Here is a 17,043-nt window from a genome sequence, read left to right on the forward strand (position 1 = left end):
TCTCTTTTGTCCTGACTGATATTCAGAAATTCCACTGAACCATAGAGGCTGAGAATTCCCCCAGGATCCTTGGCTAATGAGGAGGGTTTGGTCTTTAGTAAGAGAGATGCAAGACTTACTGCTAGTATGAGTAAGTTACGGCTTTAGAAACTAATTAAAAATAAAACATCTTTTACTTAAAAGCTAAGTTGGCAGGGCAAGAACCACCAACAAGGGAGCAGTAAATTATTTCTATTTTGGTCACATTGAGTTTTGAGTGTCTACAGAAAATCCAGTGGGTGCAGGGGGAGGGGTCATCTAGCAAGGACACAAAGGGGTGGGACATGGCTGCTAGGTTCATTCATTCAACAGAGATGTGTTAAGCAGATATCAGGCACTAGCTTCTTCATTAGAGGTGCAAATATGTTTAAGAAATCTTCCTTCCATTGAGAGCTGAGGATGAAGATATCCAGAGTGGAGTGGGTCTAAAGTGACTGTTGGGGAAGGTCCCTATTGAAGGCATTGTTCATATTTCCCATGCCTTAGCCGTGATCACCACGTTTCTTCTTACTTTTTTTTTTTTTTTTGAGACGGAGTTTCACTCTTGTTACCCAGGCTGGAGTGCAATGGCGCGACCTCGGCTCACCGCAACCTCCGCCTCCTGGGTTCAGGCAATTCTCCTGCCTCAGCCTCCTGAGTAGCTGGGATTACAGGCACACGCCACCATGCCCAGCTAATTTTTGTATTTTTAGTAGAGACGGGGTTTCACCACGTTGACCAGGATGGTCTCGATCTCTCGACCTTGTGATCCACCCGCCTTGGCCTCCCAAAGTGCTGGGATTACAGGCTTGAGCCACCACGCCCGGCCCCTTACTTTTATATAAGCTGCCCTTTCGATGATTCTTTCTTATTATTTTTCCCTACTTCCAGATGTCAGATAAGGTTGACTGGTTACAAAATCAAAATGCAGTATGCAAAGTTGATGTCTATTCTCCTGGAGACAGCCAAGCCCAGGGCTGGAAAATGGTTTAAGTGTCAGCCTCTTGATAAACACTAGGTTAAGAATATGGGGCTGTCGGCCGGGCGCGGTGGCTCAAGCCTGTAATCCCAGCACTTTGGGAGCCCGAGGCGGGTGGATCACGAGGTCGAGAGATCGAGACCATCCTGGTCAACACGGTGAAACCCCGTCTCTACTAAAAATACTAAAAATTAGCTGGGCATGGTGGCACGTGCCTGTAATCCCAGTTACTCAGGAGGCTGAGGCAGGAGAATTGCCTGAATTCAGGAGGCGGAGGTTGCGGTGAGCTGAGATCGCGCCATTGCACTCCAGCCTGGGTAACAAGAGCGAAACTCCGTCTCAAAAAAAAAAAAAAAAAAAAAAAAAGGATAATAAATATTCAATTACTATAAAGGGCCAGCCAAAGCTGCCACTACTGAATCTTTGATTTACCTCTGCCCTTTCATTTGGAGAAACAAAGGGCAGATCAGTTTCAATGCTAAATCAAATGAATTTAGTGATTTTTCACTACATGAGGAACAATGTGAGGGATACAAAAAGGAACATAACAATTACTAAACCTTATCGTTCATTTGGGAAAATACACACATGAAAATAGACACGTCAGCCAGGGGAGCGGCGTGAAGAGCAGACGCCGCGGCCTCCACCACCAATGCCACACACACACTCTCGAGACACACTCTAGTCCTACGGGCCACGCCAGGGCCTTGCTGCCAGGAAGCTTCGGCTGGCAGCTCCGTTTGCTGGGTCTCAGATTTTCTTTACCTCCAGAAAGAAGAAAATTGACCACTTGAATTTGGGAAGTTCAGTGAACAGTCTGAATTTAGGGTCTTATTTCAAATTTAGACATGGCTAATTGAGGTGCGACAAGACCCAATGGGCCAAATACTGGAAATAAAATATGCCAGTTCAAACTAGTGCTTCTGAGAGAGTCTGCTGTTGGCAGATCAAGCCTAGTGCTTCATTTTGTGAAAGGCCAATTTCACGAATTTTAAGAGAGTACCATTGAGGTAACTCTCGAAATGATAGAAGCTGTTTCTTTGTGAAATATGGGCCCGAAAAGAAAACCAGCCGCTAGTGCTGGTGATGGGAGTGAAGAGAAAATGAAGAGATCTAAGAGTGATGGTTCTTTTTTTTTTTTTTGAGATGAAGTCTCACTCTGTCACCCAGGCTGGAGTGCAATGACACAGTCTCGGCTCACTGCAAACTCTGCCTCCCAGGTTCAAGTGATTCTCCTGCCCCAGCCTCCTGAGTTGCTGGGATTATAGGCACGTGCCACTGCGCCCAGCTAATTTTTGTGTTTTTAGTGAAGACGCGGTTTCAACATCTTGGCCAGGCTGGTCTCGAACTCCTGACCTTGTGATACACCCTCCTCAGCCTCCCAAAGTGCTAGGATTACAGGTGTGAGCCACTGCGCCCGACCAAGGCTGATGGTTCTTAGCCAGAAAACAGACATTTTGGATAAATTAAACTGGTTTTACAGATTCAGCTGCTTTTCTTTTTTTTTTTTTTGAGACCGAGTTTCGCTCTTGTTACCCAGGCTGGAGTGCAATGGCACAATCTCGGCTCACCACAACCTCCGCCTCCTGGGTTCAGGCAATTCTCCTGCCTCAGCCTCCTGAGTAGCTGGGACTACAGGCACGCGCCACCATGCCCAGCTATTTTTTTGTATTTTTAGTAGAGACGGGGTTTCACCTTGTTGACCAGGTTGGTCTCGATCTCTTGACCTCGTGATCCACCCACCTCGGCCTCCCAAAGTGCTGGGATTACAGGCTTGAGCCACCGCGCCCAGCCTCAGCTGCTTTTCTTACCCAAACTGTGTGTGTCTTACACAAAAGTATAGTTTGAAATATGGGATATAGCTGGTCAAGAACAATACCGTAGCCTAGCACCGATATACTACAGAGGACACAGGCAGCCATAGTTATATATGATAACACAAATGAAGAGTCCTCTGCAAGAGCAAAAAATTGGGTTAAAGAACTTCAGAGGCAAGCAGGTTCTAACACGGTAGTAGTTTTATCAGGAAACAAGGCCGACTTAGCAAAGGAAAGACTAGTCGATTTCCAGGAAGCGCAGTCCTGTGCAGATGACAATAGTTTATTATTCATGGAGACAGCAGCTAAAACATCAATGAATGCAAATGAGATATTCGTGGCAATAGCTAAAAAATTGCCAAAGAAGGAACCACAAAATCCAGGAGCAAATTCTGCCAGAGGAAGAGGAGTAAACCTTACTGAACTCACACAACCAGGCAGGAGTCAATGTTGCAGCAACTAAACCTCCAGTTCGAACTAGATGGAATAGTCTTCTGCTTCTTAACTGTTAATCATAATGGAATTGGAGCACTTATCCAGCCCAGTATGACTTCCAAAAGAAGAGACTTGTGATAATAGAGTCAAGTTTCTAATACAGAATTATTTTAAGTGTTTTGAACTTAATTTTTAGGACCCATGGATGGGTCCCTCTCACTAATGTTTCAGCAATAGGGAAAAATGAGAACTATGTGTCCACTTATTTCCTTATTCCCCCTAATTGCTCATCACTAGGAGCACAGACAAGTGACTGACTGGGTCCACACAGTTAACCAGCCCTTTTCTCCACACTGGTGCAGTAGTCAACTGTAAAAAAAATTCAGAATTGACTAATTTGGGCTTTTCAAAAATATTATTTTTTTAGAAGGAGATTCTAATGTTATTTATGCTTAGCCATAGTATTCAGGCAAATGTTCATTTCTCTTGGTATCTGTATTTAAAATGTACATTTCAATAAATTAACCACAAGAAAATAATCCCACATATACAATGTGGGGGGTGGAAAGATCATTAATGGCATCTAAATTATAGCCAGTCCTGTTTTTTTTTTTTTTTTAACGGGATAAAAAAAATGTAACCCCATCTTGTTTTAGGAATTTGAGAACTAATAAATGCATCTTCATCGATAGTGTTCCTTTCGAACATGTGAGTCATTTAACAAAAATGAAATAAACTAGGTATCTGTGATTTCTAATTAATCACTGCTGGCCGTTACATAGGTTTTGTTGTTTGGTGCAGGGAGAAGACTTTTATTCACTTTTGACGCAATGAAGTCAATGCACCAACAATTACATATATGTAAACTTCATTATTTTAAATTCAATCTTTAGCTGTACAACAGGATACTGCATTGTAATCTCCGTATATATATATTACTTTTCTGTAATATTTAAGCTTTGCTTAAAAGTATACAAAATGTGCAGTTACTGAAACAGCTAATTATTTCTCTCCCTCCTCTGACCGGAAGGGGCTTCAGTTGTTCCTCTGTGGCTAGAACCTTAACAAACAGTGTGCCCATAATTTGTAACATAAAGCATTGCAATATGTTAGTAACAATCTTGCAGCCTTATTTTCCAACTTTCAATTATTTTGATCAGTTCAGTATATTGCACTAATTATTTTAGCTATTTTCATTTTATGAGAGCTACCGTGTGTCAGAGATGATTTAACGTATTTAGGTGTTGGTCTGCTAGGAGAACTCGGACATTTACAATAATGCAGAATTAGGAAAACGGTTCACCAGCGTTTAGTTTTATATTGAGGTGCTCATGTTGAAATAAAGCGGTATAAAAAGAAAAAAAAAAACAAAAAAAAACGTAGAAAGGTCACGTGAAAGCTCTGAATAACTGTTGGACTAATGAAAAGCAGTTCATGATTATGCATCACATGTATTTTCTAGACAATAATTGCTATAGGTATTTAAAGAATGGATCATCTCAAAACGGGAGATGATCAGAGAAAATTTTATAAGGTATGTTTGAGACAAAGGTGAAGAGGAATAGGACAGGGAGGTATATACCTGACTTCAAACTAAGCTACTGAAGGAAGATGGTGAGCAGAGAAAATAAAACCCATTAGCCTTTTTTTTTTTTTTTTTGAGACGGAGTTTCGCTCTTGTTACCCAGGCTGGAGTGCAACGGCGCGATCTCGGCTCACCACAACCTCCGCCTCCTGGGTTCAGGCAATTCTCCTGCCTCAGCCTCCTGAGTAGCTGGGATTACAGGCACGCACCACCATGCCCAGCTATTTTTTTTGTATTTTTAGTAGAGACGGGGTTTCACCATGTTGACCAGGATGGTCTCGATCTCTTGACCTTGTGATCCACCCGCCTCGGCCTCCCAAAGTGCTGGGATTACAGGCTTGAGCCACCGCGCCCGGCCTGGTTTTTATTTTATTTTATTTTATTTATCTTTTAAAATATATTTTTGTAGAGACAGGGTTTCGCTATGTTGCCCAGGCTGGTCTCAAACTCCTGAGCTCAAGCGATCTGTCCACCTCTGCCTCCCAAAATCATGGGACTGCAGCCGTGAGCCACCACACCCAAATGTTTTGTTTTGTTTTGTTTTTTTATTAAAAAGGGTAAAAGAATAAACTTCACAGCTGCACTATAGTAAGGCTTTCCTGCACGGTTACAGCCCTATTATGGAGACACACCTATTTGCAGGTTAGTGTGTTTATTCGTAAATGACTAGGTAGCAATGCATTATCATTTTCCAAAAAGAGAGTTAAAATTATCACTTTGATACAGATAGAAAAATGAATATATATGAGAGATTGTATCTACCTCACAGGTGAGGAAATTGGTAAGGTATTACAACCAGTTCAAAGGAGAATTTTTTTAAAGATACATGTGTATATCAGCAGTATTAAAATAAATGTGCAAATAAAAGCACAACTGGCCTGCTCCACGGTGGGGAAGGAAAGTCAACCAAATTTCCACTAGATAGAATTTTCACATCTGTAGCCAAGAGTTATTTTGCATTCCTATCAATTATCTACAGCTTGCAGAATTGTAAAATAGCTCTCACAGACGGAGAATCAGATCCTGTGGAAGATTGGAGACAATGCTAGTCTACAGGCTATAGACAATGTTTAGTTTTCTATTTAAGCACAATTTTTTCCCTGTGGTCTTCCCCATTTTGATAAAAATTAAAATAATCTTAAAGTAAGATTATTCTTGAACACCAAATGCGGCTAGTCTCATCAGATTTGGCCTGATGATTTACATAGGTGCAGCAAATGGAGAGGCCTTCTTTTTTTTTTCTTTTTTTTTTCAGACGGAGTTTCACTCTTGTTACCCAGGCTGGAGTGCAATGGCGCGATCTCGGCTCACCGCAACCTCCGCCTCCTGGGTTCGGGCAATTCTCCTGCCTCAGCCTCCTGAGTAGCTGGGATTACAGGCACGCGCCACCATGCCCAGCTAATTTTTTGTATTTTTAATAGAGATGGGGTTTCACCATGTTGACCAAGATGGTCTCGATCTCTTGACCTCGTGATCCACCCGCCTCAGCCTCCCAAAGTGTTGGGATTACAGGCGTGAGCCACTGCGCCCGGCCTGGAGAGGCCTTCTTAAGTTTGCTTTATCAGAAGTCTTCCTAAGGAATCTCAGGTTGGACTTTTAAAGGCCTCTGTTATTTACTGTGCTGAGATTAGGAAGTCAAGCCTGAGAAACTCTCTACCAGGTTTCACCTGCAGTCCCTAAGAAAACAAGCAGGTATACATTTAGACTTCTCCAAAACTATTGTTCCTAATTATAGTCTCAACCACTAATATTAATCATAACTGTTAAAGTACTTTCTGGTCTTTCTATTTCACACACACACACAGAACTGGGAGTGAGGGGTATATAATTGGGAACATCACACACCAGCTGAAATCCAGATGAGTAGAACTCATGAATACACCTGAAGACTTGCTACTGCTGCAGACACCCTTTATGCTGCCTAAGTGGAGGAGATGAACATACTCATTAACAGATTTAAAGATACAGCCTCTCTATAGTGATAAAAATAACAAGCAAAAGCATATAAACTTTATGTTTAGCCATCAATGTCTCTGTGTTCCATCTTACTTAGAAATGATCTACATATCCAGTGAATACATATTAACTCAGTGTAATACCACTCCAGTGTTTTAAATTATACACAGATGTTGGAAACTTATCATTAGGCTGACATATAAAACATAATAACTGTTGAAATAAAGATGTTGGAATGATTATTGAACTTGGTTAAACACAAATTTACATTTTTCATAATCCTTAAACATTAAGTAGAACTAATGCTGGCTTTTTTGGATCTGTATAACCTGTGTAAGTTTATGAAAAGCGTATAAAAGTAAAATAAAAGCATACGATTGTATTATATTTAACACTGATAAATAAGAAAAGATACAGCTGTTTTTATTAAACCAAAATTATTAAACTAGTACTGTTTGCCAAAGATTTACCTAATTTATGTCAATTTGGATTTCTAAAATGTTTCTGAGTTAGGTTCCATAAAAACCTTTTTTTTTTTTTCCTTTTCTTTCTTTTCTTTTAGGATTCCCTTTTAATATTTTAAATATTAGAAGTTTGATTTCCTTTTTTCTAGAGATATCAAAAATATTTAATTTACCTAAGTGTGTGTTTGTGTGCGTGTGCATGTGTGTGCACATGCCCATCCGAATAAACAGCCTTTGATTTAGGAGACTTCATAATATGTATAGATACCATCTGGAGGAAGACGCTGCTGCTTACACCTAACATTTTCTGAATTACAGACATGTAGCGATGCAGTCACTGATAGTTTATGGCTTCAATTCTAAACCTTCAGCCAAACTTTGTGTCAAAAATAAACCAGAAACATAAAACTCACCTGTCCAAATATCAAAGAGCTCTTCTCCTTCCAACTGAGCACAAACACCTTAATTGATTCGAGATTAAGATAGACAAAAAAATACTGTCAAAACAAATTTTCCGTTGCTTCACATTCAACAGAAGTTAGATCTCTATAAATCATTAATCCATAAAAGGAATTACCAATGGTCAAACAATAAAATCAAATTTCCAATCATCATTGCCACCAATTGACCATAAATAAACCAAAGAAAGAACTAAAACCAAAATTAGTGGAGAGGAAAATTCAAACTAGAAAAACATGCCAGAGATGGTGGCTCACGCTTGTAATCCCAGTGCTTTGGAAGGCTGATGCAGGCGAATCACGAGGTCAGGAGTTCGAGACCACCTTGACCAACATGGTGAGACCCCATCTCTACTTAAAATACAAAAATTAGCCAGGTGTGGTGGTGTACTCCTGTAATCATAGGTACTCAGGAGGCTGAGGCAGGAGAATCACTTGAACCTGGGAGGAGGAGGGTGCAGTGAGCCAAGATTATGTCACTAAATTCCAGCCTAGGCAACAAGAGCAAGACTCCATCTCAAAAAAACAAAAAACAAACAAACAAAAAAACACCTAGAAAAACAGAATGTCTGCAAACCTCTATTGCCACTCTGGGGGCTGAGAAAACACACACCTGGTACACTTGTCTCATGAGGACATTTATCTCCATTAGATGGATCTATTGAGCATCTTAGTGGGAGACTTCCAAACCCATTAAAAGATAATTTTCGACCGGGCGCGGTGGCTCACGCCTGTAATCCCAGCACTTTGGGAGGCCGAGGCGGGTGGATCACGAGGTCAACAGATCCAGACCATCCTGGTCAACATGGTGAAACCCCGTCTCTACTAAAAATACAAAAATTAGCTGGGCATAGTGGCGCATGCCTGTAATCCCAGCTACTCGGGAGGCTGAGGGAGGAGAATTGCCTGAACCCAGGAGGCGGAGGTTGCGGTGAGCCGAGATCGCGCCATTGCACTCAAGCCTGGGTAACAAGAGAGAAACTCCATCTCAAAAAAAAAAGAAAGATAATTTTCAAAGAAAGGTAAAATAATGACTCTCATACATATATAAAAATGAACATGTGTTAAAGATTTTCTTTAACTCATTAACAAGGAACAGGTGAGGTTCGAAAGACACATGTAGCTTGGAACACTGAAGTGAATGTGCCCATGGAGGCAGAGCTGACCTTCCCTACAGTGGGAGAGGCAGTCAGTCGACCCTCCCCTTGTCAGTGTCTATGCAAGAATTATATTGCATTGCTGTCAGTTATCTACAGTTAGCAGAGTTGTAAAATAGCTCCAAGAGAAGGAGAATCAGATAATGTGGCGGGGTATGCTATAGATGATGTGTCGTTTTCCACTAAAGCACAAAATACCCCATATAATAGCAATTATTAGGACAACCATTTGGGAGGGTTTTGAACCAAGCACAATGGCCCTTAACTCCAACATGGTAACAAGCCACTTAAACCAGTTCTGCAGACAACTAGCACAACGACTTTTCTTTTCTTTTCTTTCCAAGTAATCAAAACACAGCAGGATATTGTAGGGGTAGAGAGGCCAGGTTTTAGAGTCAGAATTGGATTTGAATGTGAAACCCCACCATGGACTAGCTGTGAGATACCTGGCAAACTATTGAACTTCTCTAAGCCTCTGTTTCCTTACCTGTGAAACTGGAAGTGTAAAACCTATCTCACCAGGTGAGTATGAGGATTAAACAAAATAGTGCATGTAAAACATGTAGCACAGTGCCTGGCAAACATTATGAATACTTCACAAATGATAACTAGTAACTATTTGACAGTCGGTAATAAAAATGCCAAATTGTTCTTTAAAGATGGGTGATATTTGTGGTCATTCCCAGATAGACATATAAACTCCAATAATTACGGCGATCCTTTGCATGTGATAATAAATAAGACACTTTCATATATACTATTTTAACTTATGTTTAAGAGTTTTTCCCATATGCAGACTGTACAATTTATAAACATCACAGCTACTGTCCATCAAAGAATCTGTATTCACACAAAACTAATAAATTGTCCATACATATTAACTCCTGAATTATAGATCACAATGTTAACTTGAATGATGTCAGTTAGTCCATTGGAAGCCATTTAACATATTTAGATAGTGTTTGTGCAGCCTGGCAAAGTGATGAATTATGCACACTTTTCCCTGAATTTTCTCATTTTTTGGAAACTATATTTATAATACAATCGAAATCAAAACAGGTAAATCATAGAAAATAACATTAAAACAAGAAAAAATCTGATTCAGTTCAAATGCTAACTCTTCTATGTAGCTGGTGACTATCAGATCTTTTTTTCAACTTTTATTTTAAGTTCAGGGGTACATGTGCAGGTTTGTTACGTAGGTAAACCTGTGTTACTGGGGTTTGTTGTCCAGATTATTTAATCACTCAGGTATTAAGCCTAGTACCCATTAGTCACTTTTCTTGTCCTCTCCCTTTTCCCTACTTCCACTCTCCAAAAGGCCCCAGTGTGTGTTGTTCCCCTCTATGTGTTCATATGTTCTCATCATTTATCTCCCACTTATAAGTAAGAACATGTGGTATTTGGTTTTCTGTTCATGAATCAACCTAAATGCCCATCAATGATAGATTGGATAAAGAAAATGTGGTACATATACACCATGGAGTACTATGCAGCCATAAAAAAGAATGATATTATGTCCTTTACAGGGACATGGATGAAGCTGGAGGCCATCATCCTTAGCAGACTATGAGATCTTAAAGATGTATGTCATTAGAAGCGATATAATGTACTGAGAGCACAGACTGTGGAGTCAGACTGCCAGGACTGGAATTTCTGCCCCATCAACGGTTGGCTGTATTATTTCAAATAAGTCATAACCTTAACCTCTCAGTTCTTCCATTTCCTCCTCTGTAAAATGAGGATAATAAGAGAGCTAAATCTCAGGCTTATAATGAGAATCATTAAATGAGATAATAATCTTAAAATACTTGGAACAATGCCTAATACACAGTGAGTAATCAGTAGTTCCTTTTATTGCCAAGATGGAGCAAGCTTGAGAAGGCTGATGACATTTGTAACTGAACTTTAAGGTTGTCTTGAATATCCCGTGTCTTTACTTTGTTATAGTCAGATGAATGCGTGTCTATTTTCAAGGACACCTCCACGGATCCTGTCAGAGTGCTCAGCTGGCTCCGCAGAGACCTGGAGAAAAGCACAGCAGAGTTCCAAGAGGTTAGGTTCCAGCCCGGAGAATCATCATTTGGTGGGGAAGTGTTCAACTCAGGAGACCCACACAAAGGTTTCTCTGTAGACTATTACACCACCACCACCAAGGGCACTCCAGGGAGATTGCATTTGGAGATCACTCACAAAGAGAATCCTTTCCAGGGCCCCAGGGCCCAGCTTGGCAATGGGAGTTCAGTAGATGAAGTTTCCTTCGATGCTAACCGCCTCACGAATCTAGTCATAGCCATGGCCTGCAGAGAGATCAATGAGACAATCGATGGCTCTGAAAACAAATGTGACCGTCAGTCATTGTACATGGGGAATGAACCCATCCCCACCAAAAGTCTCAGTAAGGTAGCATCAGAGCTGGTGAATGAGACCCTCTCTGCATGTGCCAGGAATGCTGCCCCAGGCAAGCCTCCCGGCTCTGGAGACAGAGCATCAGAATCATCACAAAATCCTCCAAATTTGAAATACAAGTCCACTTCGAAGACGAAGGAGAACACCAAGGAAAGACCGGGTCCAGAGGACAAGCCTGCTTCTAAGAAGTCTTTCTTCTGTAAGGAAGTGTTTGAATCTCGTAACGCAGATTACGCCAGAGAGGGTGGCAGGTTCTTTCCTTGGGAGAGAAAGATGTGTCGAGGGCAGGAAAGGGCTGATGACTTTACAACTTCAGTTAGTGAAGGGATCATGACCTATGCTAACAGTGTGGTGTCTGATATGATGGTCTCCATCATGAAGACACTGAAGATCCAAGTGAAAAACACAACCATCGCCACCGTCCTGTTTTTTTTTTTTTTTTGAGACGGAGTTTCACTCTTGTTACCCAGGCTGGAGTGCAACGGCACGATCTCGGCTCACCACAACCTCCGCCTCCTGGGTTCAGGCAAGTCTCCTGCCTCAGCCTCCTGAGTAGCTGGGATTACAGGCACGCGCCACCATGCTCAGCTGATTTTTTGTATTTTTAGTAGAGACGGGGTTTCACCATGTTGACCAGGATGGTCTCGATCTCTTGACCTTGTGATCCACCCGCCTCGGCCTCCCAAAGTGCTGAGATTACAGGCGTGAGCCACCGCGCCCGGCCTTGCCACCGTCCTGTTGAAGAAGGTTCTCCTCAAGCATGCAAAAGAGGTGGTCTCAGATCTCATCGACTCCTTCATGAGGAACCTCCACAATGTCACAGGGACCCTCATGACCAACACAGACTTTGTCTCGGCTGTGAAAAGAACCGTCTTCTCGTATGGAAGACAAAAGGCCTCAGATATCATGGATGCCATGCTAGGGAAGCTGTACAATGTGATGTTTGCGGAGAAAGTCTCTGAGCATATCAGGAAAGCCAAAGACAAGGCTGAGAGTTATTCCTTCCTCTGCATGAAAGGAATGGGTGATCCTAAAAAACGAAATGTGAACTCTGCCATGAGATCTGAAGCTAAATGGAGAGAAATAATGTATTCTGAAGCCAAATCAGAGAAGGAGAAGACTTGTGCCGAAACTCTGGGTGAACACATTATCAAAGAGGGGCTGCCTTTGTGGCATAAAAATCAGAAAGAATGTGAATCTCCAGGTTTCCAGCATGCAGCCTTTGAAGGTCCTGATGCACACTGTAAGCCTGCACCAGACATTTCCTTTGAGTACCCTGAAGATATCTGCAACCTCGGCCCTCCTCCATATCCCCCAGAGAAACCGGAGAATTTTATGTTTAATTCAGACTCCTGGACCAAGGACCTGATCGTACCTGCCCTACCTCTGATTCAATATCACCTGGCCCAGGGAGGAAGAAGGAATGCACAGAGCTTCCTTGAAGCTGCTGGAACCCCCAACTTTCCTGCCAACAAATCTCCTGTAGTTCCTGATGAATCCTGCCTGAAGACTGCTCACAATGTCGATGACCAAGAACAAGCAGAAAAGAAGAACCTAATGAGTGTTTTCTTCAATTTCATCCGGAACTTACTGAGTGAGACCATTTTCAAGCGTGGCCATTGCTCTGAACCCAAGGTGCCGGAACAGCGACTTAAGGAAGATATAAACTTGTGTGAAAGACCTTTAACCTCTTCACCCCCCAAACCATGTGAAGATGATGAGACCCCTGGTGCCTTTTCTGGGCTGACCAAGATGGTTATCAACCAGCTAGATGGCAACATGAATGGGCAGATGGCAGAACATCTGACGGCCTCAGTGATGAAGCTGTGTCTCGTCATTGCCAAGTCCTGTGATACTTCTTTGACAGAGCTGGAAGATGGCAAGTCTGGAGATGCCAGCAGGCTAACGTCGGCCTTCCCAGATAGTTTATATGAGTGTTTGCCAGTCAAGGGCACTGGGGCAGCAGAAGCTCTTCTGCAGAATGCCTATCAAGCTGTCCATAACGAACTGAGAGGGGTATCAGGACAGCCCCCTGAAGGGCGTGCAGCACCCAAGGGGATTGTCGGTAATCACAGCCTAATAGATACGGTTCAGAACAAGCAACTCCAAGCCGTCCTTCAGTGGGTAGCTGCCTCTAAGCTCAGCGTCCCTATTCTGTATTTTGCTGATGATGACGAAGGGATCCAGGAGAAGGTAAGAAACAAAGGCAGAGAAACTTGGAAGCTTTATTAAGATCTAACAAGGTCTTTAAGTTCTGGTTTCCTTCTGAATAGGAAGATAGGCACCGGGAAGGTAAAATGGGAACCGCAGGATTTAAAGATCATGCCTCTTGGCAGAGATAATGGATAAAGTAAAATTAGATTTTGCCCAATACAAGGCATATCAAAGAGGGAAAAGGGAATAAGTGATATTTTTCTATTTTTTTGCATTTAGGAGTAGGAGTGTACAGATGAGGAACCTCCAAGAGACCTAGTGAAAGAATCAGATTAAGGTCTGGGCTTTGGGCTGAGTTTGGGATAGGACAGCATTGCTCAAAGGATGAGATGAAGCTGGAAAGTAGCCCTGGGATGTGTTAGGGAAGAGGCAAGAGTCTGAACTTACGACCTTTTCAAACGTGTCCTTACTGTCTTAGTTGGTTGTCTGGGTGGCATAGGGGATTTGAAAGGATTCAGTTGATAACACCCCTCTTCCCCCACCCTAAGTTCTGAATCCGTTGAGAAGTAAGACTAAAGCATAAGACAGATGGGAAATCAACCTATCACTGTTATTACTGCTAAAGGTAAACATGCCTGCTAAGTTCTTGTCCTCCACCCAAGGTGCCCAATAAGCATCAGAACTGTTCCCTAAAGGGAGGGTTTGAGTCTGGAGAACATGCAGACTTACCCAAGACGCTGCTGCTTCATACTGAATTGCGGGAATTAAAAAGACCATCCCCACAACCTTCTCTTCTCTCTCTCTCTGTCTTTCTCTGTCTCTCTGTCTCTCTGTCTCTCTCTCTCTCTCTCGTTTTCTCTTTCTCAATGCTTTTCATTGTCTCCTCTTGATTGAGAAAAGTGGAACAACTGCTGTTAATCATTAAGTAGCAAAGGGTGGCAAAAGAGGCTCCAATTATTCAGAAAAATTCATCCTCATAGAAATCAGAAGTTATAGAAAAAGAGGCTTTCTCTGCTTAATTAAGTGGTATTACCAACACTTGCCACTGAGTCGCCACATTTATCTGATAACTGGGAAGACACACAATTACAGAGCATTCAGATTAGGCTATACCAAGCCTAAACACGAAACTGTATGGTCTTTGACTTTGGTCTTGCTACTCGAAGTGTAGTCTGTGGACCTACAACATTGGCATTACCTGGGAGTTTTTTAGAAGTACAGAATCTCATACTTTCCTCCAGACCTACTGAATCAGAATCTTTGTTTTAGGAAAATACCCAGGTGAGTTATGTGCACATTCAAGTTCAGGCTAGAAGACAATGTGAACTTCCAATACTAGATATATTCTTATTATTTTTATTTTTTATTTTTTTTTATTTTTTTGTGAGACGGAGTTTCGCTCTTGTTACCCAGGCTGGAGTGCAATGGCGCGATCTCGGCTCACCACAACCTCCGCCTCCTGGGTTCAGGCAATTCTCCTGCCTCAGCCTCCTGAGTAGCTGGGATTACAGGCACGCGCCACCATGCCCAGCTAATTTTTTGTATTTTTAGTAGAGACGGGGTTTCACCATGTTGACCAAGATGGTCTCGATCTCTTGACCTTGAGATCTGCCCGCCTCGGCCTCCCAAAGTGCTGGGATTAAAGGCTTGAGCCACCGCGCCCGGTTCGATACTAGATATATTCTTAAGGGTCCTTGGCAAGCTGTATCTCCATGCAAGGTTTCCAAACCATAAAACAGATGACTATTAGCCGGGCGCGGTGGCTCAAGCCTGTAATCCCAGCACTTTGGGAGGCCGAGGTGGGTGGATCATGAGGTCGAGAGATCGAGACCATCTTGGTCAACATGGTGAAACCCCATCTCTACTAAAAATACAAAAAATTAGCTGGGCATGTTGGCGCGTGCCTGTAATCCCAGCTACTCAGGAGGCTGAGGCAGGAGAATTGCCTGAACCCAGGAGGCGGAGGTTGCGGTGAGCCGAGATCGGGCCATTGCATTGCACTCCAGCCTGGGTAACAAGAGTGAAACTCTGTCTGAAAAAAAAAAAAAAAAAAATCTGGTTTGTTGCCCTTAGGATTCCAGATAAATGACAGCATACTGTGTTTATATTAGAATGGTTCCTTAACTAACTTTTCTCATGTTATACTTGGAAAAAAGAGCTAAAGATAGGATCTGATACCTGCAGTGAATTTTGGTTCTGCTAATCACTAGCAGTGTATCTCTGACAAGTCTCTTTACCTCTCGGGGAAACATTTCATAAGGATTGAATTGATCTCTGAGGTGCCATTTCGTTCTAACATTTTAGGGTTCTGTGGTCTATGGGGCATGGAAGGCAGCATCCACATTTGTCCACTGTCTATTTTCTGTCTTGCCCTTTCGGTCTTAGGACAATGACGGAGACTTTTATGATATTAGGGTGAACTTAGAACCTTAGAATTCTTAGAGAGCCAGATCATGGGCAGGTGGGTGTTAACATCCCTTCTTTAAACTAAAAATGTTGTTACCAACCTTCTTCTGGTAAATAGGCCAGCAGACTTTAAAGTCTGTGCTGCAGTTTCCCAAGGTCTGCCTGGCCTCTCTGCTCTAGACTTGGCAGGCTCCATCTGGCCTGCCACGGGGTGCTGAGCCTCTCCACTAGTGTTTTCTTTCCTTTCACAGCTACGCCAGCTCTCGGCTGCTGCTGTGGACAAAGGATGCAGTGTGGGTGAGGTTCTGCAGTCAGTGATGCGCTATGAGAAGCAGCGCCAGCTGAATGAGGCACTGGGGAATGTCACGCCACTGCAGCTGCTGGACTGGCTGATGGCGAACCTGTGATCAGCAACCCCACTGCTTTCCCCTCTCCTGGCAGCGGGCCCGGCCCTTATCCCCACCTTTCTTTCTCACTTCCACAGCTCCCACTCTATATCCTTACAGAGCCCTAACCTATCCTCCTATCACTCTCATCAAAGACATGTCATCTCATGCTAGTCACTGGATTTTGCAGATTTTCCTGTACATGCGATCAAGGACATAAAATTTAAAAATCACAACTAAATGGTTCCACGTGTTTTGCTTTCTTGGGATCCAATGAGACGATCAGGTAAAGAAATCCCAGGAGTGGCCGGGCGCGGTGGCTGAAGCCTGTAATCCCAACACTTTGGGAGGCCGAGGCGGGTGGATCACGAGGTCAAGAGATCGAGACTGCTCTGGTCAACATGGTGAAACCCCATCTCTACTAAAAATACAAAAAATTAGCTGGGCATGGTGGCGCGTGCCTGTAATCCCAGCTACTCGGGAGGCTGAGGCAGGAGAATTGCTTGAACCCAGGAGGCGGAGGTTGTGGTGAGCCGAGATCGCGCCATTGCACTCCAGCCTGGGTGACAAGAGCGAAACTCCGTCTCAAAAAAAAAAAAAAAAAAAAAGAAATCCCAGGAGTGAAAAAATAACTAGATGAATGCCAGAGGTAGAGCAGAGCTGGACTGAGAGGCCCTGCCAAAAGTCACTCAGCCTGTCCCTTCTCTCTGTGTCACAATTTGCAGCTTCCTCATTCTCTTAAAATAAACCACAGTTTATCAATATTTCATTTTAGCCTTTTATAACCATGAACATCCGAAGATGCTTTCTAATATTCAA

The 17,043-nt window shown here is 42.7% G+C and overlaps 1 protein-coding gene and 1 pseudogene across 1 annotated transcript; both read left to right on the top strand.

The window, feature by feature from the left end:
• The first annotated feature begins 909 nt into the window (after nucleotides 1-909).
• LOC101053081 (A-kinase anchor protein 3-like) lies at nucleotides 910-16,245 on the top strand. Its single transcript, XM_039461711.2, has 4 exons — nucleotides 910-1,005; nucleotides 10,847-11,690; nucleotides 12,003-13,471; nucleotides 16,090-16,245. Exons 1-4 carry the CDS (start codon nucleotides 910-912, stop codon nucleotides 16,243-16,245), a joined length of 2,565 nt encoding a protein of 854 aa, XP_039317645.2.
• LOC120360775 (ras-related protein Rab-5A-like) lies at nucleotides 1,846-3,277 on the top strand (annotated as a pseudogene).
• Nucleotides 16,246-17,043: the final 798 nt, after the last annotated feature.

Source organism: Saimiri boliviensis, chromosome 7, assembly GCF_048565385.1.
Source record: "Saimiri boliviensis isolate mSaiBol1 chromosome 7, mSaiBol1.pri, whole genome shotgun sequence".
Classification (NCBI taxonomy): Eukaryota; Metazoa; Chordata; class Mammalia; order Primates; family Cebidae; genus Saimiri; species Saimiri boliviensis.